Source organism: Amblyomma mixtum, chromosome 4 (genome assembly GCF_055824585.1).
Source record: "Amblyomma mixtum isolate Tamu chromosome 4, ASM5582458v1, whole genome shotgun sequence".
Taxonomy (NCBI): domain Eukaryota; kingdom Metazoa; phylum Arthropoda; class Arachnida; order Ixodida; family Ixodidae; genus Amblyomma; species Amblyomma mixtum.
Genome location: NC_143015.1, coordinates 119,662,357 through 119,687,961, shown reverse-complemented (window position 1 = coordinate 119,687,961; position 25,605 = coordinate 119,662,357). Strand labels below are relative to the sequence as shown.

At 48.0% G+C, this 25,605-nt stretch overlaps 1 protein-coding gene across 1 annotated transcript in view; it reads left to right on the top strand.

The window, feature by feature from the left end:
- The first annotated feature begins 2,848 nt into the window (after positions 1-2,848).
- The window catches only part of LOC149348074 (uncharacterized), a 62,896-nt gene continuing 40,139 nt past the window's right edge, over positions 2,849-25,605 (top strand). The window contains exons 1-5 of the mRNA XM_089541681.1: positions 2,849-2,883; positions 11,234-11,323; positions 14,756-14,865; positions 21,144-21,200; positions 22,087-22,161. Coding sequence (XP_089397807.1) covers positions 2,849-2,883; positions 11,234-11,323; positions 14,756-14,865; positions 21,144-21,200; positions 22,087-22,161 — 367 coding nt within the window. The remainder of the gene's footprint in view (positions 2,884-11,233; positions 11,324-14,755; positions 14,866-21,143; positions 21,201-22,086; positions 22,162-25,605) is intronic.

Below are 25,605 nucleotides of genomic sequence, written 5' to 3'. Positions count from 1 at the left end.
TTTGTTGTGTACGAAAGCTCACTGCGTTCAACAGTGAATGCAGTACTGCATGAAGTGAGAAAGCAGTGCAGACATAGTGCAATGCGCAGTCAGTAAGGACTTTTCTGAGTGAATAATCTAACTCCAGGGAACTGATAATGTCAACATTCCATCACTATCATTCTAGTCGAACTGTATGCTACGGGGTGTTTATGCAAGATGTTCCAAACACCGAACGTCTGTTGTATGGTCTCCATTTATTTCGTACATGTATCATACTGCACAGAAACTTATTTTTGAACATGTGTTCAAGTAGATAAATATATATATACATATATACATATTTTGGAAAATGGATGTCTTCTGCACTAGGAATGAGCTCGGCCTGCATATGTGCGGCGAGGTGCTGTCCACATACACAGACCTGGTACGTGAATGCTTTCATTTTCTCACTTGACGTTTACAATAAATCTCGTTGCCATTAGGCTATTGCTGTTTTTTGTGCTTGCATCCACTCGTGTGTGTGGGTCTGCGGACAAAAGGCAGCCACACAAATACTGTGCAACCTCACCGCGCTTGTGCAGCTTCAGGGACTGTGAGGCAAATCTGATTCCCAGACCAGGAAATATGATACTGTCTAGACAAGTATAAGCACTGCCTAGCTGTCAGGCTTGTTGACAGTCTGCCAAGATAATTTGCTTTTAGGGGTCTGTACGAGAGTTGCACTGCTTGGATCGACACGGACACATTTAACAAAGACAAGTATGGTTAATGAGCGAACCATATGTTTTTTTTTCTGTCTCGTAAAACGCAGTTTCATAAATTTTAGAGGTTCCATTCGTTCTGAGAGCGGGTTACTTCATCTGTACAGTAACCAGCACTGCAGTCACAAAAAAATTGGCTGTGGCTTAGCTAAGGTTAAGCCTGGATAAGCGAAAAGCTCTTGCTGCTTTTCAGCCAACTCCCAAGCTACCACTTCTGGATCGGTGTTTCTGCGCCATCCGACTGTTGCTTCTTCTTCTCCTTTCATGGCGAGTGTCTGCGCCTGTTCTATGGGCAAGCGCGCCTTATATACCCCGCCTTTCAAATGTGCACTGCGCACGGCTGCGGCGAAAGGTCAAGCGGTGGCGAGGATGGCCGCCTCTTCTATGGCCGCCGCTTACGCGTTCTCGCAACGCCTCGCGAAAGAACCATCTCCTCTTGGGACGGCGGCGACGACCGCGCGGCAGGGGCGAAGGGTAAAACGGTGGCGAGGAGGAGAAGCGGCGACGCTCAGACGACAGAGTCAGCGCGCGGCGGTGACGGCTGCGGAAGCAGCGGCCACCTGCGCTCCGCGTGACGTCGCTCGGTTTCGCGCATGCGCAGCTGTGGCTAAAATTGATCACGGCGCACGCCAGACCCGGTGTTAACGAGCCTAATTAAGCTTTTCGCTTCAAAAGAAATGCCTGCTTGCATTACACCTCTGCATACATTACCATATTTGGTGTTGGTGCCTGTGATATTCGTGTATCAAATATCTAACTCTGGTGAGCTTGGCTAGAGAATGAACGAGTGTTTCTCGATCCAGGTAGCTAAACCAGCCTAGCAAGGATCCCAGATGTGATAAGCACACCACATAAAATGTCATTTCTGGGTGAAATTTATGTGTGAAAAAAGCCTGTGGTCCGGGAGAAAATTTGACTGGTGTACAGATTAAATACGCTAGTTACTGAAGACAATGAGCGCAGGAGCTGTTCTGTGTGACATGTTCGATAATGGTGGATTTTTCAAGATATTCAGTGTAAAGACCCTCATTTGAGAGTATTGCATGAGTAGATTGTGTACAGTACAAAACTAGGAAGATCGAGAACAAAACAAAAAAGCACAATAACGTGGTAGTTTAAATTAAATGTAAGCACAAGTTATGACAAAGTTATATGGTACTAGTATAAATGAAATACCCAAGACTAAGTCCAGAAACATATGAGTGAGAATGTTATAATGCAAATATGTACTAGGCAGTCAAAAGAATAAAGCACTACAATACGTGAAAAATGTAGCTGACAATTCAACAAATAAGGAAGTTTGTTTATTGGGGTTTAACGTCCCAAAGCGACTCGGGCTATGAGGGACTCCGTAGTGGACTCCGGAAATTTCGACCACCTGGGGTTCTTTAACGTGCACTGACATCGCACAGTACACGGGCCTCTAGAATTTCGCCTTCATCGAAATTCGGCCGCCGCGGCCGGGATCGAACCCGCGTCTTCGGTCCTGGCTAAAAGTACGCTAAACTACAACAATTATTTCAGGAGAAAATGAAAAAATGCGAGTCATAGTGTGATATTGAAAACAATTATATTAAAAAAAAAGGAACAAATAAGGAATGGAAAGAAAAATTTAGACGTTAATGTCTCTGCTTATAAACTTTGGATGCATTTTTGTTCAGTGGCATTGTGTGCTGCTAAATCGTTCAACTTAATTGCAGATGAACAACATGTGCTGCACTTGGCCCAAACAGCTGGAGGAGCAGTAATGTTACTGCTTATTCCAACTAGTTCATTTCAACACCAGTGGTGTTGAGGACAGCAGACAAGAAGCCTCATGATGGGCTTGGTGGGGCCCATAGCCCGCCTTCACTTGGCAACATGGAGCAAGCATAGATAATGCAGCATACATACCAAATGTTTCAGGGAAGATGATCACTAATTTTAAAAATGGGGTGTTTAAGGTAAAGAGAAGTTTTGTAACACAGTAATACCAGTGTTGGCGGAAACAGGCGAATCATGTTAACTAATCAAGTGATTAACTAAATTCTAATGATTAGCTTGTTAACTAGTAGTTAGCTTGCGCCGTCAGGCGGCAGACGAACAAAATCAGCAGTACACAGGCGATGGACAACGAGATTGGCGAGTTCCGGAACAAGAGGTAGGTCGAGCTCACGACGGTCGTGGTCGAGCTAAACGACATTCAAGGCACAATCGATAATGGCGGAATGGTCGGAGAGAAAGTCAACACTGAGGATGAGGTCGTGGGGGCGATGGGCGCTAAATAAAACTGAAGTACAGCGTCCCGCGATGAACACACGGGCAGTGCACATGCCAACTACGGCAGATGTTCCGCCATCGGCGACACGGACTACGGCTGAGGCAGGCGCGTGAGCACTTTGCGCAAGCGACGCTGAAGTGCCGAAGACATCACTGACACCTGCGCTCCGGTATTGATTAAGGCGGTGACAAGCACACCGTCCACGTGCACGTCGGTCAAGTTTCGTCGATCAAGCACTGTCAAAGCATATTTACCAAAAGTTGCGTTCTCTTCGGTTGACTTGCACTCAGACAAAGATCGGCGAAATCGAGCTCAAGCTCCCCTTGAAGGGCATGACGCGATAGCATTCATAGATCGCTGGGAGTCCTCCTACCACTGCACGCGGCCGAGATCCTATGCTCCGCTACTTAGTCTGGACTCCGGGCCACCAAGGCCTACCAGGTCACGATCGCTGCAGACGCAGCCGCCTGCGCACTCACTTCCCGGGCCCCTGGCGATGACCTTACCCAGTAAAAAAAACCCAGAGATTTCCAATTGGAACCAGTTGATTTTTGGGCACCATTGGAACCAATTGGCTACAAACCAATTGAAAAGACCAATTGGTTCCAGTTGGCTTTTGAGCCAATTGGTTCCAATGGTGTCTGAAAACCAATTTTTCCCAATGTTTTTTTTTGACTGGGTAGTGCCAGTCAACATTTTTCTACGGAATTGAAATTAACATGCTTTTATGGAAATCAAAGCCAACAGACACACATACATCACACACAAGCAACACTGCACATTCAGGCACTAGTAGCATACATTAGCTCAATATGTACATCCAGAAAACACTTCTGCTCCAACTTATATACCCAATTTATTAGGCTCTCATGCTGGGGCCGGTGGGGCTTGCCCACTGAGCGCAGTTATTTAATTTAATTTCAGCTCCAGTGGTGGTGTAGGTGATGAGTACAATTTATTAGGCTAAGCTGCTGATAGCTCTTATTGTAAGTACCATATTAGTTCTCCCTTTTTTGTCAAACATGCAAACATTCATTGGATAAATTGGGTGCAGTTCGGCGGACCAATTGGATGCAATGGGTAAGATCAATTGGGCTCACCAATTGGAAACCCAAATGGTCCAATTGGATAGTCCATTTGGACCATCCAATTGGAGCACCATTCCAATTGGAACCAGTTGGAAACTGAACTCGTCCAATGGGAACCAATTGGAACCCATTGGAAATCCAGTTGGTTTCAATGGTTTTTTTTTTTACTGGGTTTTTACAAATACATTGCTGTGCCCGGCAGTCATGAAACACATCGACCCCTCCTTTTCTCTGTGATGGCTGACATCCGACCATATGGTGTGGGAGAGGACTGGGAGGCGGCCGTGCTCGGCTGCCACGACCTTCCGGCCCAATTGACAGGCCATGGTCCGGCGTGCCCGAGCGGCGGTAGAGTCAAATGGGTTCCCGGAATAGGGACCCCACCTAGTATTGTGAGGGGGGTGGCGCACTAGGGGCCACCTCCCAAACTATCTCTCTATGTGTAAATTATAATAAATGCTTTTCACCACCACCGCCACCTGGCGCAGTGGTGCAGCAGTTAAGCGATGCGCCACTCACCTGCGATGGCAGGTGCTGCCTCCGGTGGGGTTTGTAAAACCCTTGTTACCCTTACCGATATCTTCTCGTGACCAATAATTAACTGTTACCTGCCATGGTGGGCAGGCTGTGATTACGTCACAAGGTCACGTGACTGGGCCACCGGACAAACAAGCAACGACAAAATCTGAGATCGGGGTTGTGCTCCGGTCCCAAGCCCCCGAACTAGACAATCATCAATCCGAGGAACAGTGGGAGTCTGCCCTGCTCAGCTCTGATTTGGCCACCCAGCGTAATCTGATATGCCAAGCAAGAGCAACAGCGGTGCACATTGGGGTCCTGAAATAAGCACTCCACCCAAGATCTGTATTTTCTCCTCTTTATAGCTACCTTTTTTGTGAATAAATGTTTTCTACTACTACTAGCGTACTAAAAATGAGGCTACTGGCAAATGCGTGGCCAGTTAGATTTCGCTTTGTCGCCACCGTCACGGGCTCTATAGTGCACGTTTGAAGAAGAAAAGGAGACCTGAGCCAAGTGTCAGCTGCGAGCCGTGTCGCCGTCCCTGCGCCGTCTGCCACATCTGGCTATTTACGAGTAGCGACGACTGCAAGATGGCCCGGCGTTCAACTGCAACCACATCGTCTTCTACAGATTCAAGTATTGTGGAGACATTTTATTTCGAATCCGAGCTGTAGGCTTTGTAAGGCCCCGTTCGGTGGTGGTTGTGGTCGGGTGGTCGTCAGGAATGGAAAGGCGCAGCAAGTGTCGCAGTTGCGGTGGGCACCCGAACCGCACTGTGAGGGACTGAGGCAGAAACCTTCTGCATCCGTTCTGTCTACTGGTGCTTAACGTATATATCACCCAGAACAATGGCGTTTTCGGGTTAGCCATTGAGAGTTCGCGGCGGTGGGTAGCTCGCCGTGCGGCCTTTTCAAAGAATGGTTCTCCGATCCCCGTCATTGCCTTGCTCCCGACAAACGCGCGCATCCCGGCGCCTTCAGATAAGCGCAGCGGACGGGATATCTTCACGCCTATAAAGCTTGCCCTAGATCTATGTGATCTATACGTTTTAACAACTGCCGCCATCTCGGAGATTTAAGTGTCCCCTCAAATTATTCTTTTTTTTCTCTTTAATTTCCTTTTATCAAGCGATCGCAAACAATCGGAAATTATCGAAAAGCGTACGCGAAAATTTAGTTCAACTCTTTCTTGTGCATAAGCATTTGTTACCTCCACAACTCAAGAGCGAAGCAGCGGATTGATGCCCCTCAAAAGAGGCCCTTCAGTCAAACACTTCGACAGATTTTCATGAGGCAGTGGTTAATCTGATTAAGCCGTGGTTAACCTCTTTTCTTCAGCAACCCCTTGCGATTTCACACTACACTTAAAAAATTTGCACCCTCAAGGGTGCATTTCCGTGTCTATAACTCTATAACCCTTTTGGGAGGGTGCAAAGTACGCTCGTCGTTAGTAAGGGTGGGATCGTTACAGTTGCACCATTTTTTCCGACTACCCAAAAGCGACCAAAGTATGCTTATCGCACCCATAGTAAAGGTGGGATCGTTAGTGTTGCACTCTTTTTCTGACTGCTTTATAGTTTCGTAGGCTGTGATTACTTTAAAAGGCGCTGGTCAATTTTTTTGTTTGTTGCGAAAGCAACACTACGCTAGTCGCCAAGCCATTTCGCGGAGCCGAGGAAGGCCATACTGCGCATGCGCGAGGAGCGCGCACAGCAGGAGCGCCGCTGCCGTCGATGCGCGGGTGACTCAGAGGTGCCGCCGCACTTGCCAGTTGCGTATGCGCAGTAGCAGCGCATAGCTAGCGTGCCGGGGCCGCCACCGCTGCTGCGCGCTCTCCATCGCCCCCCCCCCCCCCCCTCTCTCTCTCTCCTCGTTGCTTTCTCAATCCTCCAGGTTTAACGAGAGTAAACCACTGCCAATTTTTTTTTTGGTGCACACTTGAAGAGAAGCTAAACATTTACTACGAAAAGCTGCCGACGACCTGTCTAACTTTGCACTAGAGTTACGGCATCTCCAACTGTAAATATAATACCCAGATGTGTCGTTCACGGTGGCTCTGAACCTCCTTGCTGTGAAGTCACACTTGTGATGTCTGCATGATGTTCACGGCATGATTTTGCTTAATATATTAAAGAAAAAGCTTGCTAAAGGAAGCCAACTTTCAGCAAACCCTCTCGCACTGTCACATATGATGCTAATATGCCTCATATTTTTGCCAACGGAACATAAACAGGGTCCAGCTTGATTGAAATGAGTCATACAAATCTACGGAGGGGACAGAGTTCAACAAAGAAGACACCACTGCTGCGCGCAATACTTACTTGCCTTAACGCGCATACTTTCTCCAAGTTTATAAACGCCTTAACGTAAGAGGTTGGGCCAGTGGGTACGCATTCATGGTTAATGAGCGCGGAAAGACGGAGAGAAGAAGACGACAACGTTTATGGGACAACGTTTAACTGAACGTTTATGGGAAAAACAGTAATATGTACACAAAAAGGCGAAAATACAAAGAACCAAGATACTAAGGTTCAATGACGCCGCACCAGGAATCTTAATCAGGCACGGATTACACGCGCATCGACAAGAGATCTAAATAAATGCAATGAATATCGGTACGAAAGAAGAAATACGTGGGTCAAAATCAAGTGTCATCAAGGAAAAAGCTATTTCATGGCTTGTTAGGGTCACTGAAGGGGTGCCAATGCCCGTGTCGATTGATTTTACGATGTATAATACGCCATTAAACATGGTGCATGCAGCCGTTTCTTCACTGAGATCGGCCCCCGTAAAATCATATCTGCACAATTCTCAAAAAGTTTTTCATGAACAGGTAGCTAGGCTGAGATCATCAGGGTTCCCTGAAGAGGCCCTCTCAAGTCTATGTGAGAGGCTTGCAAGTTCTGTCAGGTCCCACACTGTCAGCAGTAGGCACAAGCGTGAAAAAAGAAAGGTTGCCGTCATCCCGTGCATTGAGAGAACTTCACCTTGGCTGAAAAAAGTGGGTGGATGCTATGATGTTGACGTCGTTTTCTCCGCCCCTGCCAAACTTTCCCGTCTGCACAGCCGTCCAAAAACGGGCGGTCGCAACACCCAGTGCCGTCAGCACAGTATGTGGCATCAAGCACGTTAACAAATATGTCGAATGCTGTAAAAATGTAGTCTACAAAATTCCGACGACATGCGGCCATGCCTACATCGGCCAAACCGGCCGCTGCTTAAACATACGCCTTAGGAGCTTAAGAATTCTTTTAACCAAGACCGCTCTAACCTGTCTGACCACTGCCGGGCATGTGACCGGCTAGGAAAGCGTAAGCGATGTGCGCCAAAATTTGATAACACCGCTTGATATGGAACGACACGCACGTCAAGTGCTGGGAGGGATGAACTGTTTCATTCATCGGATTCGGAGCGCATAGGCAAGACACGCATGCTGTTGGGATTGGGGCATCCCACCGCTGCCACCACTGTTGAGGCTGGGCCTCCGAGCCAAGAAACGGTCGAGGCGACGGTGAGTCAAGGGACGTTTATGTACAATATGTACAAGGGCTTTTACGTGATACAAAGGCCAAGAACAATATGGGCTAGCACAAAGAAGAAGGGCGGCCCCGGCGGCGAGCGTAGCTCCGGCGTGATGGCTCTTCTGCTGCCGGTCTGCTGCTCGGGCTCAGCGCGGCTCCGTTTTTATAGCCGCCGGTGTCCGTTGCGGCAGCCAGCAGTTCAAATCCTCCAATCAGGTCACGGCACTGGCCACCGTTCAAATTAGACGAATGGTCGAGAGGCGCCCGGCCGTTGAAGGCTTGCAGTCTGGAACGGGCGGCCGGCGAAGCGTCGTAGGGGTTCGAACCGACGGTGAGGAGGAGGAGGAGGAAGAGTCCGCGCCGGGCGCCGGCGAGGCGGGATGATTCACGCTGCAAGCCGCGACATGTCCGAGAGAGTCTGGGCGTGCTTTGCGCGACGGCGGGCGCGCAGCGCTGGTTTCCAGAGAGGCCAGCCAGCGAAATGTGGACGCCAGCACAACAATGCGCACTGGCGATAAGCTTGTCAGCGCCGAGCCACAACAATCATTTCCCCTGCTCTTTTTGTTTTACTTGTTGCCCCAGCGGTCTGGTTGCCGTTTGGCTCTCGTGCCGCGTCGTAGAGGAATGGGGGAAGAAGGCTGCAGTTGTTCCCCGCTCGGCTGACTAACGGCGTTGGAGCTAACAGAAGCGGACTCCCGCAGGCTTTTGTCCGGGGATTCCGCCTGTGGTGTCGTTGGCTCCTTCCAGTCTCCGTCTGGTGGCACGGCGGTTCTCAAACTCGTGTCGGCATCTGGAGCTGCTCCAAGGGTTTGCTCTGCGAATTGAGAAGGCTGGTGCATGGGAAATGGAAGAGGATGACGAACCACTTCGCGATCAGAAACAGGAAACGTAGTAGCCTTGACCATGTGATCGCCGTGCACAAAACGTTCTTCGTTGTTAATGCTTACGATGTACTTACGTTACGGCACTAGCTCGTCTGACAACGATGCTGACCATGCAGGATCACCTGGTCTGGTTCCCTTAACTCGCACTCTGTCTGCTGCCTTGAACTTGCGCCACCGTGAAGGTGAGTGCAGCGTCTCTAGGCGGTCACCAAGCCGAGGATGTAGCAGAGCCAGGCGTGTTCTTGGGTCCACGAAAGAAACAGCTCCGCTCGAGTCTTTCCCGTTGCTGCACATGACGTGTTCCTGTAGCAGAAAAGGAATTGATCGACGCGGTGCTTAACAGACCTTCAGACACCCTCTTTTTCCTCATTCTGCAATTGTTTGTGCAGATCTTTCTGAAAAGTCTGAACCAGGCGTTCTGCAGTGCCATTTGACGCTAGGTGACAGGGTGGCGTTGTTTAGTGGCGTATACCATTTGCCGACAAAAACGTCGCAAATTCTGTCCGACTCGAATTGTGGGCTGTTCTCCGGCCGTTACCACTACTTCTAGGTAGACCGAAAGTTGCAGGAATGGTACGCAGCGTTACCACAGCTTTTTCGGCCGTTGTAGTAGCCATTCAGATGACCTCAACTCATCGAGAGAACGCGTCCACAAGAACAAGTAACCAGTTTGACTTGCTGTACGCGAAGTCGAGGTGGATCCTTTGCCAACGGCGAGTCCGCCATTCCCATGCCGATGGGAAGACGGGGAGCGGAATTTTGACTCAGCTGGCACGTCGCTCACTCTTGCACTGTTTCTTCGATATCCTCAGTCAGGCCACCACACGTAGCTTTTTGCCAGCATCTTCATTTGTGTTGACCACGGGTGGCCCTCATGCATAAGCTTCAAGACTGAACGTTGCAAGGAACGCGGAACACGATTGCACCACGTGATGCAGTCATGATCAATCGACAGCTCATGACGTCTTGCAAAATACGGTGCTAGTTCCTTCTCGCGTACTTTTGAGAGCCAGCCAGTCAACGTACGTGTAAAACCTGAATTTTGATAATACAGGGTCTGAGTCTCTTAATCGTTTCAGATTATAAGGGCAGGTCCTGCGTCCCTAAGAACTGGATGTAGTCATTGGCATCGTGTTCGTTCTGCAACGGAATGCGTGAGAGCGCGTCCGCATTTTCCACAGATTGCCCTTTGCCACATTGCCAGGTGTAGCGATATGCAGCAAGCAAAAGCATCCGTCGTTGCATATGCGAGCGGCTGCACATGCAGGAATGGGCTTGTCATGCCCTAGGAGACCCTCCAGCGGTAAACGATCCGATTAGATTGTGAATTCACGGCCAAAAATGTATTTGTGGAATCGTTTTGTCCCAAATACGACTGCCAAAGCGTCTTTTTCTAAGTGTGAATACCCTGCTTCGGCGTTATTGAACCTTAGTCTCTTGCTTCCTTGTATTTTCGCCTTTTTGTGTACATATTGCTGTTTTTTTCCAATAAACGTTCAGTTGCGAGTGAGCGCTTATATATGCCATTTCAGCGAGCCCCTATTTGGAGTCAGTGATGCTTATCACTTCAGCTAAAATAATTCAGTTAATTATCACATTATGGGGGCGCAAATCGCAGTCGTAACTGCTCGCATCAAGGCTGCAGCTATCATTTAATGGAAAGCTCGAATAGTCCAAATAATTTTAAAAGCACACTTGATAGAACTACTGCAATGTTATTCGACAAGTCAAAGAACACCCTTACACACTTACACCCGTGCACCAAGGTAAGTTGTTTGGCAAGTTGATGACGATGTTCCATATCTACAGCGCGATATACGGGACAAGATGAGAAGTAAAGACTCGCCAGCGCTGTGTTTGTCTTTACATGTTTCTTCTCATCATGTCCCGTTTATCGCGCTGTATATATGGAACCCGTGCACCTTTGAAGGGTGCATGGGTGCATTAAAGGAGCTAAGGTGCTCAGCGCACCCTTTTTAAAAAAGAAGCAAGAAAAATAAAAATGGAATGGTGTGGAAATGGTGAAGTCATTAGAGCTACGCCTTTAAGGGTGCATTTTTTTTTTACACTGTGTAAGAGGTCCAAGGAGATCAATCGCAACTTCGTTCGAATCGGTCGACGCCACTGACCAGAGGGCCTCCCCTGAGGGTCATTTGTCGAGTTGTTCTTGAGTTGTGTCCGACTGTAGCACTTATCGTTTTCTCACCCGGCTGCAGGACTTGCAACGAACCTTTCCATTATTTTGCAGACAGTGTGGCGAAGAGCACTACTGCCACGTCAGCCGGGCTGCCATCGCACTCTTTTGGGTGAGCTCATGAATGCCTACTCGTTTACCTTCGCGCTATTGTGTGCCTCGTCAAGCCATGGGAATAACCGCAGGCTCAGAGTTCGCAGTCCAAGCATGTACAGTACGGTCCACTATTAAAGGGAACATGCGATCGCGTGCCCTCCGCGCGTCGGGGCGCGCTGTCACCGAGAACTTGTGGGAATTTTCGGCACAAGAGGCATGCCCAGTCAGCACAACGGCTGATCTTTCCACGCATGCGCCTCATGCCACATATTCTCGCCGCATCTAGGCAGAAGGGCTTCGTGAAGCGCGGAGGCCACGCGATTGCATGTTCCCTGTAACAATGGACCATACTGTACAGGACCTATGGACAGCCTCAGCGGCCTGCACGTATCCTACATGTTGCTATCACTTTGGATTATACCTAATTTGGATTATCACTTTGGATTATCACTTTGGATTATCGCTTTGCATTACACCTAATGCAGAAAGCACAGGGTGCAATGCTGCGGCTAACGATGTCAGGACCACGCATCACCATTTTCGAGAGCACAATTAGCGCACATGCCGCTCCTGGCAACTCTTGCTGACCAGGAATTAACTGCGGAGAATTTTCGGCTGAGGCCTATTAAAAAGACGATGACAAACGCTTATACTCTGCAATTATACTCTGTATTCTACAATACTTAGATAACCTTGTCCAGATCGACGCTATCTTTCTCGACTTTTCAAAAGCATTTGATCGTGTTTCCCATAATCTTCTTCTTTTTAAGTTGTCATCGCTCGGCATTCCACAAACTTTGCTCTCCTGGCTAGAGCACTTCCTTAAAGGACGTAAGCAGTTCACCTGTGTTAATAACTGTCGCTCAGCTTTTACCGACGTAACATCCGGCGTACCTCAAGGTGCAGGCTTATCACCTCTTTTATTCCTCATCTACATCAATGACCTACCGATTAACATAAAATCCACGCTACGTTTATTCGCAGATGACTGCGTAATTTACAGCCCCATCCACGGCGCTAGCGCCATTGCCGCTCTTCAACAGGATCTAACCACTATCTCAGCGTGGTGTGACAAATGGCACATGCCTCTTAATCTAAATAAATGCCAATCCATATCATTCTCCCGCAAAAACACACTTATTGATAGCACTTACAACATAAAATCGGTCGCCGTCACCAGAACATCATCTTATAAATACCTAGGAGTACACATCACATCATCGCTGTCATGGACAACACACATTCAGACCATCTGTTCCAAAGCATCACGCACACTTGGTTTTCTCCGGCGCAATCTAAAATCTGCATCACCTGAAGTAAAAAAGTTGGCATATATATCATTCGTACGTCCTAAATTGGAGTACGCGTCATCTGTCTGGCATCCATCACAATCTTATCTCATCTCAGACCTTGAAGCCATTCAAAATCGCGCCGCCCGTTTCATTACATCGCAGTACTCAAGAAATACCAGCGTAACATTACTAAAACGATCCCTCGGCCTTCAAACACTAGCAACTCTCCGTGTTATTTCCCGTCTATGCCTCTTTCACTCTTTCTTTTATCGCTCACCAAGACATTTGTTGCTGCAGCCACCCCCACGTACGTCATCCCGCCTAAACCACAGTAACCGAATCGCACGCATTAAAACCCGCACCTCCGCAATGAGCAGTTCATTTTTTCCCGACGCCATAGTGCTCTGGAATGGCCTTCCCGACAACATAATAACATGCTCCGATCGCCGCCTTTTCCGCGAGAAACTGGCTAATTACTTCTCATAAACATATTCATACTGCGACACCGAAGTGCCAACTGTTCCTTGTTTTCTTTTTGTATGTTTATTTCTTGTTTTTAGTTTGTATATTATTGTACTCTTTTTGTACCCCGTGTATTTTTCCCCCTTTCTTTTTTTGTGTGTTCTCTGCCACTACCCTCCAACCTGTATGTACGCCCCCCCTTATGTAATGCCTTCGGGCCTTTAAGGGACAAATAAATGAAATAAATGAAATGAAATGAAAAGCCCTTCACACAGCTATTACAGGACCAAAGAAAACAATAGCACCATTTGAGCGGGCCTGTGCTCCTGAGTGTCTGGCGATGTCCAACTGGACTTTATACATTGCAAAAACTACGCCTTGCATTGGCCCGTTCAGTCAAAGTGCTGTTTGCTACACGCCGTGATGGGCAGACGTCACGGATTGCTTGGCGCGTGGTTGGCGCCTCCTTCAGCCAATTTTTGGTGCAAGAAAGAAATTACGTCCGAATAAATAATTAGACCCTGAAGCTTCTGGTAGAGAGCCGAATGGCTTGCCCTTCTACTAACACATGAGCAGGAAATGAAATCATGTTTGTCCGCTGTTGCGGCATTGTGGGCCAGGTTCTATCGCGCAGTGTACGGCACTTTGGCAAAGCGGATCAGAATTTGTAAAGTCTCTCGATGCCATTGATATCATTGACTTTACAAATAAAGCCCTCGGAGGTTCTGTACATGCTAACCATTCAGAAAGTCCTCATGGGACTGTTATTGAGCACCAAGTTTTTCGACTCCTTTTCCGCTGGGCACCCGTCTGGTACTCAGCACAGACGTGAATGTGGCTGGCTTCACAAGACGAGCTTTATTTGGCTTGGTTTATTGGGGTTTAACGTCCAAAGCAACTTAGGCTATGAGGGACGCCGTAGTGGAGGACTCCGGACATTTCGACCACCTGGGGTTCTTTAACGTGCACTGACATCGCACAGTACACGGGCCTCTAACATTTCGCCTCCATCGAAATTCGGTCGCCGCGGCTTTCGGGTCAGCAGCCGAGCGCCGTAACCACTGAGCCATCGCGGCGGCGCGAGCTCTATTTACTGTCTGCCTACTTTCTGCCTCTCAATGATACAGTCACACCACAAAAGTCGCTGTCCTCAAAAAAAAAAAAAAAAAGTAAAAAAGTATACACTGAAAACTGGTTTTGAAAATTGGTTTCCGCAGAAAGGAAATGGCGCAGTAACTGTCTCTTATATATCTGTGGTCACCCGAACCGTGGTGTAAGGGAACGCATAAAGGAAGATTCAACAAGGGGAAGCTTTGGGCCAGTTGGTCTGACATGTTGGAGAGGAGGAATAACCGCGAACTTGGACAGGACTGAAAAAAGAGAAGAGGACAGGACGAGCGGTCCTGTCCTCTTCTCTTTTTTCAGTCCTGTCCAAGTTCGCGGTTATTCCTCCTCTCCAGCATAAAGGAAGGAGTGAAAGAAGAAGGATGATGAAAGAGGTGCCGTAGTGGAGGGCTCCGGAATAGTTTCGACCACCTGGGGATCTTGCACTGACATCGCACAGCACACGGGCGCCTTTTGCATTATCGCCGCCATCGAAACACAGCCGCCGCGGTCGTGTGCAGACCCGGCTCAGTGGTCGAGCACCCTAACCACTCTGCCACCACCTGTGACGCAACCTCTTGACGACACAGGGAGAAAACGTCGACTCCCCGAAGCCAGTTCGCAGTGGGCGCGCTGCTGCTGCTCGTTGCCTTCGTGGCGGTCGTCTTTGCGTCGTACATGGCGTGGACGTTTCTCTCGGGTGAGTCCTTTTATTGCGAAAGCAATACTACTTGCACTTTCACGCCTTTGCCATGCCGCGGCGGTGATCACCAAAGCAATACTACTTGCACTTTCACGCCTTTGCCGTGCCGCGGCGGTGATCACCAAAGCAATACTACTTGCACTTTCACGCCTTTGCCATGCCGCGGCGGTGATCACCAAAGCAATACTACTTGCACTTTCACGCCTTTGCCGTGCCGCGGCGGTGATCACCAAAGCAATACTACTTGCACTTTCACGCCTTTGCCATGCCGCGGCGGTGATCACCAAAGCAATACTACTTGCACTTTCACGCCTTTGCCGTGCCGCGGCGGTGATCACCAAAGCAATACTACTTGCACTTTCACGCCTTTGCCATGCCGCGGCGGTGATCACCAAAGCAATACTACTTGCACTTTCACGCCTTTGCCGTGCCGCGGCGGTGATCACCAAAGCAATACTACTTGCACTTTCACGCCTTTGCCGTGCCGCGGCGGTGATCACCAAAGCAATACTACTTGCACTTTCACGCCTTTGCCGTGCCGCGGCGGTGATCACCAAAGCAATACTACTTGCACTTTCACGCCTTTGCCGTGCCGCGGCGGTGATCACCAAAGCAATACTACTTGCACTTTCACGCCTTTGCCATGCCGCGGCGGTGATCACCAAAGCAATACTACTTGCACTTTCACGCCTTTGCCGTGCCGCGGCGGTGACCACCATCGTGCCGCGGCGGTGACCACCATTGACCTTCATTTGACCTTGACTGCATTAGATTGGATTAGATTAGATTGGATTGGACTAGATTGGATTGGACTAGATTACATTAGATTAGAATTGAATGCCAACAGCGCAAACGACGCAGACAAATTAGAAGAAGACACAGGACAAGCGCTGACTCACAACTGAAATTTTATTCAAAGAAAGTAGTGCATTTTATAGAAAAAGTGGCCAACTTATCAGCTAGTGAACACAACCCATGCTTCTACGTGGCATCAAGGTATGCAACCTCACTGTCATATAATGAAATAGATGGCTTACTGACGCATAACCTTGTTTTTTTCCTCATGTGATATGCTTCCATAATCTCACGTGTTAATCGGTACGGGTGTTTGTAGAGGATATCACAGTAAGGCAATGAAGGAAAACAAGATTGGCAGTCTCGAACATGGTCAACTAGATTATTAGATTTGTTAGCTCTTTCAAACGTGTATTGATGCAACGCCCCGTCTGCCCGATATATATTTGTCCGCATGACATTGGGATTTTGTGAACTACCTCTTCTGCGCATGGCACATACATTGTTTCGTGCTTAACCCCACAAGTTGTTTCAGATTCTTTTCGTTGCTCAGCATTTTTTTCCAAAACAGCACAAACCCTTTTAAGTTTCTTGGGTGCGGAAAAAACCACCCCTACGCCATACCGTTTTGCCACATTTTTAAGATTATGTGACAGGCGATGTACATAAGGGAGAATGGCAAACTTTTTTCTTTCCTTCTCTTTTCCCGGACTAGGCACCAAATATGGATTCTTAAGCTTCCTGGCTACCTTGTTACAGCCCAATAACATAACACCATCCGGGTATCCAGCTTCCTTTAACCTTTTAACTTGTTCATTGAAGCTATTGGTTGCCATATGGATACAAGATTTTGATAATGAGGACGAAAGAGATGAGACAACAATTCCTGTTTTAACTGTTTTCGAATGATGCGATTTATAATTTAACAGCGGTTTTCCCATCCTTGGACGATATTCCAAACAGACGTGTCCCGTCTCCACCTTCAAACTCAGATCTAAAATTGTAGCTTGCTACCGACCGTGACCTCAGTGGTAAACTCGAGACCTAAAGCATTTTCTTTAAATACTTTTAGTACATCAGTCATGCGCCTAGAAAAGTTAGTTTTTCTACAAAAATTAAAGAAGTCATCGACGTAACGAGAAATGCGTGACACCATTCCAGACAGATTCTCCTGGATGCCACGATCAACAAAGGACAAAAAAATATCGCTAATCACTGGTGCCACTCTAGATCCAATGCAAACACCCGCTTTTTGGGTATACAGTTTACCGTCCCATTCAACGAACATTGACTTTAAATAAAAAGACAGCAGCTCAAGAAAGCTAGCCACAGAAATGCCACACCCTCTAATAAACTGTTCTTCATCATTGTCGATTGTTACACATTTTGAAACCGCCTTCATCAATTCATTGTGAGGGAGGGAATAGAACAAATCGACCACGTCAATACTGAACACTGTACATGAGCCTGGATTTTCATGTCGCAGAAAATTTACCACACTTTCAGAGTTGCGGACTCTGAATGGGTCCTTAATGGCCAAGGTAGCCAAAAATTTCTGCAAATACCCTGAAATTTCGTACTGCCAAGTGCTCCTCTCAGTTACAATAGCCCGAAATGGCATACCATCTTTGTGCGTTTTCGCTGAGAAAAAAATTCTTAAACTAAGTCCTTTTGCCTTATTGACACTTGCTTTAAGCCGGTCGAGGTTCATACCCTCCAGCAAACGCAGAGCTCCGGCTTTCACCTTTCCTGGTTTTTTCGAAACCGGGACGAAGTTTTTCTGCACAGCCTCCATCGCTTTCAACGAAAACATTGTTTTCGGAAGGACCACAAAACATCCTTCCTTATCAGCTGTCAGTAGCCTCAAATTATTTGAGTGCAGGAAATTGAATAGAGAGCCGTATCCCTCCCTATATTTGTCAGTCTGTGTTCTTGACAAAACCGCGGTACACTCCTCAACGCATCTCGGTTGGTAAACGTCCTGTGCGAGATGCGAAATCGACCGGGCGATAGTCACCTTGTCCTCTTTTTGCAGATGCGGCTTCATGCAGAACTTTGGTCCCATTTGTAGCAGGCTCTCGTGCTGTTGTGGAATAGGTGTTTCGCCCAGAATGATGACTTTTCCTGGTTGCTGCGGTGTCTTCTTCCTTTTCGGTAGCTGTGGTCGCACCTTGGCCCACAGGAACTCCGTATGCTGGTCCGAAGTTGCACACCAGTCCCGGAAAATACGCTGGTGGCCTTGACGGTCTCCGCTCCGCTCACAGGCAACACGAAGGCGGTCTTTGAAGAACCGACTTTGATTCCACCATTCTGATGACAAAATTTTGCACATGCGGCGGGAATGGCCCTTGGACGGCTGCAGGAAACCACACATCACTTGAAGATCCGGTGGACACAGGCCTTGCCTCGCATACCACGACGCAACACGGGCTTTGCACACACAAAGAGCTATCATTGATGCCAGTGCGGCAGTGTTATCCAGATACTGGTTAGGACAGATAATAGAGCCCGAAGTAGAAGAAATAAAGTTCAACACTAAAGCCATACGGGCGAGTTGGTGGTACATATTGAATGCCAACAGCGCAAACGACGCAGACAAAGATAAGACACAGGACAAGCGCTGACTCACAACTGAAATTTTATTCAAGGAAAGTAGTACATTTTATAGAAAAAGTGGCCAACTTATCAGCTAGTAAACACAACCCATGTTTCTACGTGGCATCAAGGTATGCAACCTCACTGTCATATAATGAAATAGATGGCTTACTGACGCATAACCTTGTTTTTTCCTCATGTGATATGCTTCCATATTCTCACGTGTTAATCGGGACGGGTGTTTGTAGAGGATATCACAGTAAGGCAATGAAGGAAAACAAGATTGGCAGTCTCGAACATGGTCAACTAGATTATTAGATTTGTTAGCTTCCAGATTATTTGCATGCTCTTTCAAACGTGTATTGATGCAACGCCCCGTCTGCCCGATATATATTTGTCCTCATGACATTGGGATTTTGTAAACTACCTCTTCTGCGCATGGCACATACATTGTTTCGTGCTTAACCCCACAAGTTGTTTCAGATTCTTTTCGTTGCTCAGCCTTTTTTTCCAAAACAGCACAAACCTTTTAAGTGTCTTGGGTGCGGAAAAAACCACCCCTACGCCATACCGTTTTGCCACATTTTTAAGATTATGTGACAGGCGATGTACATAAGGGAGAATGGCAAACTTTTTTCTTTCCTTCTCTTTTCCCGGACTAGGCACCAAATATGGATTCTTAAGCTTTCTGGCTACCTTGTTACAGCCCAAACATAACACCATCCGGGTATCCAGCTTCCTTTAACCTTTTAACTTGTTCATTGAAGCTATTGGTTGCCATATGGATACAAGATTTTGATAATGAGGACGAAAGAGATGAGACAACAATTCCTGTTTTAACTGTTTTCGAATGGTGCGATTTATAATTTAACAGCGGTTTTCCCATCCTTGGACGATATTCCCAACAGACGTGTCCCGTCTCCACCTTCAAACTCAGATCTAAAAATTGTAGCTTGCTACCGACCGTGACCTCAGTGGTAAACTCGAGACCTAAAGCATTCTCTTTAAATACTTTTAGTACATCAGTCATGCGCCTAGAAAAGTTAGTTTTTTCTACAAAAATTAAGAAGTCATCGACGTAACGAAAAATGCGTGACGCCATTCCAGACAGATTCTCCTGGATGCCACGATCAACAAAGGACAAAAAAATATCTCTAATCACTGGTGCCACTCTAGATCCAATGCAAACACCCGCTTTTTGGGTATACAGTTTATCGTCCCATTCAACGAACATTGACTTTAAATAAAAAGACAGCAGCTCAAGAAAGCTAGCCACAGAAATGCCACACCCTCTAACACGTGAGATTATGGAAGCATATCACATGAGGAAAAAAACAAGGTTATGCGTCAGTAAGCCATCTATTTCATTATATGACAGTGAGGTTGCATACCTTGATGCCACGTAGAAGCATGGGTTGTGTTCACTAGCTGATAAGTTGGCCATTTTTTTTATAAAATGTACTACTTTCTTTGAATAAAATTTCAGTTGTGAGTCAGCGCTTGTCCTGTGTCTTCTTCTAATTTGTCTGCGTCGTTTGCGCTGTTGGCATTCAATATGTACCACCAACTCGCCCGTTTGGCTTTAGGGTGGATTAGATTAGAGTAGATTACATTGGATTGGAATGGATAGGAGTGGATTGGATTGGAGTGGAGTGGAGTGGATTGAATTGGATTGCATTGGAATGGATTGGATGGGATTGGATTGGATTGTATAACCGATGCATCACCACAAGTCTAACCACAAGCACCACCACCAGCTACACTACCAGCTCTACCATGGCGTAGGTACGGATATTGCTTTCGCAATTACCGGGCTTAACCAAGCTAAGCCACAGCGAATTTTTTCGGCTGCGCTGCAGCGCATTGTTTCCTCGAAAACGACGACTGCGAGGAGGTAGATACGCAGCACTGAGTGTGGACAAAATGCGGTGTACCGTTGTTAGCGTATTCTCGCCCTGGGACATGCGTAGCAGGTGGTTAGCCTCGGAGGCTCAAGCTTACACGATCGACAGGCACAGGTCGAATCTTAGCTGGTTTTCATTTGAAATTGTGGTGCTTTGGGGCGCAACGAGACTGTAGTTATGATGCATGCGCCTTTTTATGGCATAGTGGAAACAAAATTGCTCTCTAACGGTCTCACTTCTCGATGCACACCTCAACTACACCGTGAGGGAGCGAAAGAGGTGCCGTGGACGTGACGAATGATAGAAATGCCGAGTTCAAATTTCAAAGGAGGCCGTCTGCAGCACTGCATTCACGACTAGACTAACATCTACACGTTCTCACGCGCCACCTAGCAATATACTGACGTAAACATGGAAGGCGTTTTTGCAAATACCCTTCACTCACCCGTATTGTTTTCAGCCTGTGCGAGTTGTGTGCGTCTTTTATTGCTGCAAAGCCGAAAGTGAAAAGCATTTGAAGGCTGCAACCAACGAGCATCGTTCAGTAACTGTCGGAGAACAAAAGGATAACATCGGTATTCCTCAGACTGCCGTTTCTTACCCAGTGAGGCATATCACACTGACAAAATGAATCCCATTGAAAAGGGAACGGTGTTGATGTAGGCAGCAGAAGAATCCAGATTGAGCATGTATAAGGAATATGCGCTATTGAGAACGCACAAAATGCATTTAAGTAGAGGTTTGCCAAAAAGTTCTGTTAAATCCGCTAATTACTAAAGTATTTATATTCAGAACACCTATATAACGGAGAAGCGATTTGGAGGCTATCGACTTGCCGCTGGGTTACGGCCATCTCGCATGCATTAGCCACTCAGGCGCAATTGTTTCTTGTTAGAGGGTGGAAAGTTGCACTAGAAAAAGTAATGCAGTCACACTTGACGCATTGTGCATCGAAAGTCGATGATTTTTGTTAACTTTCAGAGACCTCTCCTCCCACCGCTTCCTCGCCCGAGCTGGACAACGCAACCTTCGAGATGGGTACGTAGGATAGAGCGCATCGTTACGGTGGTTAGCACGAGGCTTACACAATCGTCCCTTCGGACTCGAAAGTTCGCCTTCACAGCGCAGCGCTAATTTTCGGATTGGTTTGGTTTGGTTTATGGGGTTTAATGTCCCAAAGCGACTAAGGCTATGAGAGACGCCGTAGTGGAGGGCTCCGGAAATTTCGACCACCTGGGGTTCTTTAACGTGCACTGACATCGCACAGTACACGGGCCTCTAGAATTTTTCCTCCAAAGGAATTCAACCGCCGCGGCCGGGATCGAACCCGCGTCTTTCGGGTCAGCAGCCGAGCACCGTAACCACTGAGCCACCGCGGCGGCCCCGCTAATTTTCATTCGCCTGCCTGAGAAGCCTATGTCTAAAGTGAAAGGTAAAATACTAAAGCCTGCGAAGTATTAGCGCGATAAATTGTATGGAATTCAAACTTGCAACAAAGGCTGCGAGTTGCAGACTTTTCTGTATGGAAGAAGCTGAAGCAGACTACGAGATCACAGTGGCGGTGTCGCACGGGCGCTTCACTGCTTCCCGAGTACAGTAGTAGGTGAGCAAGTTAAGGTTCGTTCAGGCTTATGAACGGTCGCAGTGGACCACTGGATCTTAACCGCGGAGACATTCGGGCTTCAATGGAAAGTGGCAGTCTGTCCATGCACTGGCGCAACTTACTGTCATGAACCCTACAAACTCAACAAGCAGCCAGTCTTCAGTGACCATCGGCAATGATTATGTGTCATTGACGTCACTCACTCCAGAATTACAGAACAAGAAAGGGACCTATGGCGACGGTTATTGCAGTGCAGCTAGTTGCCTAGGTGTGCGAGTAACTTGGACAGAGGAATGACCTTTGAACTGTCTTTCTGCGCAGACCAAGACAACACGACGATGGAGAACGCAACCATGGATAACACCACAATGTCCACCCTTGCTCCTGGAGTTCAAAGTACGTTGCCACCAGGCAGAAGCAAAAGCGGTGCTTATTGCTTCTTAATACTGACCCGAGATTCGTCCAGATGTGGGCGACAGAGTGGAACAAAAAAAAATTATTGTCGATTTGTGCAGTTAAACCAAATGCGAATTTAAGTGCGCTGGCGCTTCGATTTTCACTTCGGTTCTGTTGTTCGGATCCACTGTTCACGGATGGAAGTTGTTCGGATAGAGATAATGAGTTACTGCACATATGCCGAATTGGTCATTCTCTACATACCACCCTCTGGTCGAAAATATTTCCTACCTCTCTGGTAGCGAGGTTCCTCTCCTTCCGTTCCCTCGTCGAGATTTTTCTCTCTCGCGCCTCGTAGAGTAGGCTCCGCAAGGAAAAATTGCCCTTCCTCCTCCGATATCAGCCGGAGGCGTGGTGTCTGGTGGAGTGTGTCACATGTCTACGTCATGGTCCCGCCTTGAAAAAATTATTTTCCCGGTTTTTGCTACCCGGTCTATTTCAGGGAGAGCGGCGGGTCTTCCAAAACCCTCTCTTTGGTCTCCTCGCGGTGTTTCGTCGCGTTTTTTTCTCTGTCCTTCCTCTCCCCAGTTGCTTGGGTCGTGGACGTAGTCGTCCGGAGTCTTCCGCAAACCGCCACATTCTTTACCGTTGTGTCAGCAAGGCCCATGCATTGGAGCCAGACACGACTCAACTCATAATCTCCTGGAAATCCGTGCCGGATCGTGGTTCGACTCCAGTCGCTGCGTGCGCATCCAACGACGAAACAGCGTCGTTGCATTTTCGCCGCACACTCAACGATCGAGAGGCGCGATCGGCTCGACCACTTCAGCATGTCAGCTAGCTGTATCCTTTCATACATGTCTTTTTTCGTCAGCGTCTTCCCTAGTTTGCGAGCACCCTTTTCATGCCTGCATTTTTTTTTCCTTGAGGCCTCCCCACCGTATTACGACCGGAGGGGTGGGAGTCCCTTTCGTTCAAAACGCACGGTTTTGCGCGGACCCGGGAACAATTCGGCATTTCTTGGAAAGTAATCCTGTGCACTTGTGTGTACTTGTGTGCTCTGATAGTTTGCGACCTTTCTTTCCGGAGCCGATAAAAACCAAGACAGTGGCAGTGTAGACAAGATAAACGAGCGATAAGCAGTGTGCGTGCGGAGCGGTCGAGTGTGCGCGAGAGGGAAAGACTCTACTACATACGACACGGCATACGCTCAGAACATTCTGAAGCATACATGAACTGGCACAAGTAACTAAAACCTTGTTTGGGGGGGGGGGGGGGGGGGGGGGGAACCGACTCTCTCCGTTTTACTATATTCTTACTTTTTATGACTAGGCTTCAAGGCTGTCGCCGGACGCTCCCTCAGTTTTTTTTCCCTTCATGCGGCTTGTAAGCGTGTGCGCAACGAGCAGACGACGCGACGAACCGGCTATGCCACCCTTCGCCCGTCAGTAAGAACGACGCACCAATGGAGTGCCTTTAGTGAAAGTTTTCTGTATGACGTCAACCCGAAGGATGCACAGGATGAGGACGTTTTCTTCTGGAAGGAAAGAACGAACGGACTTTGATTTCAATTTTTACAGCTTTTCGAGGCGCGCATGGCTCTAGTATTTTCCAGAGGCTATCTTCGATGCCTCGTCTATGCAGTGGGCTTGTTTTTCAAAAATGTCCAGACCCCTGGACAGTTGCCCTTTAAAGGGGCCCTGCGATGTAGATAAAGCATGAGCATGAGGTCTTTATTCTTTGTCTGCAGAGCAAGGGCCATTGTGGCTCCTGAACGCCCAAAGAGATCGCCGAAATCGCAATATTTAATATTTTAATCTTATCCAGAAATGCTCGTTTCGAGCCGACGGTGTCGCAACACAGCGGCCATTTTCGGCAGCGGAAATGAGGTGGCATCCAGACTGGCATCCAGGTTGTGCGTCTAGTTTTCATATTGTTCCTTTATACTCACGATATGGGTCCAACAACTCAAAGCTTTTTGCATGCCACAAAAACTAGAAAGAAGCAGTGAGCGAACGAAAACTAACATGAATAACGCTAGGGGCGACACTTTCCGTCCCGCTTCAAGCCTTCGTGGGGGGGGGGGGGGGGGGGGGGGCGAACGCTGTTCAACCGTTGGTTCAACCCACACCAAGGAGGCAGCGAAAAAAATAAGCCAGTCGACACACCTTACCCAAGAATGTGAAGAGAAAGGCCGGACAGGAGACGGGAGGCGAGTTTGGTGGGGAGGGGGTCAGTGGACAGTGCAGTAACTTTTGTTTGCATGCTCCGATTTCAATACTTTTTATGCGAAGCATATTGCTAGAGCTACCACTCACGCCGTCGCCGTGGGACCCCTAGCCGAGAAACCACGTGACACCGTGACGTCACACCACGTGACATCGGATGAGAGAGCCGGCCTCCACCTCGCGCCGTCGCCGTGGGACCCCTAGCCGTCACACCACGTGACACCGTGACGTCACACCACGTGACACCGTGACGTCACACCACGTGACATCGGATGAGAGAGCCGGCCTCCACCTCGCGCCGTCGCCGTGGGACCCCTTAGCCGTCACGCCACGTGACACCGTGACGTCACACCACGTGACATCGGAAGAGAGCCGGCCTCCACCTCGCGTCGTCGCCGTGGGATGCTTCGCATTCCCAAGGCTTAGCCAAGCTGAGCCTCACCAATTTTTGCACTGGTCTCAGGAACGCATGATAAATCGACTTAATGATATCAATCGGTACCGAGGAAAACATCGCAGTGCCCCTTTAAGGTCGATAATGAAATTAAAGCTACATAAATCGTACCTTGATGGAAACAGCGCTTGTATAGCGGTTTTTCGGGACGATTTACAACTTGTCAATTGAACTTTGTTTCTCACGTCAGTAATGCGAAAGTTAGGCCTAATTAGGCCTAACTAATAACTTTGAAGAACGAAAAAATACTGCAGACTAGGCCACGCGACTGTAAACAACCCTCAGTTGGTTACACTTAGCTAGGGAACCTTCGCACCGCAGCAGGCGCGCACATACACATAGCAGTGGCAGTGCAATACCCTCTCCCCCTCCCGCCGAGGCTCGCGCCGCTGTTGTAAGGAGTGGCTTCCTTCCGACTGGGCGACGAGGGTGTTGCGAAGTAGAGGGAATATATGCTGGATGTACTATCACAAAAAGCACTCCTTCCTTACAGTAGTGCTCATTCAAAAATAATCGAAAGAGCAATAGCCACGAATTGCCTCAATTCCGCTTTGGAAAAGTCATGTCCACTTAAAATGTTTGAAAGTGTTCAATTGCAAACTGACCACATGTCCGGCTTCCCTCCAAATTCAATCATTGCCAGCTTTTGCAGAGACGCTGCTGCAAAAGAAAAAGCGCATCAAAGAGACAGATAAGCAAGATGAGAGGATGACAACTCAAGTAATTCCGTACCTTCACAAAGTTTCTCATAATCTTAAGAAA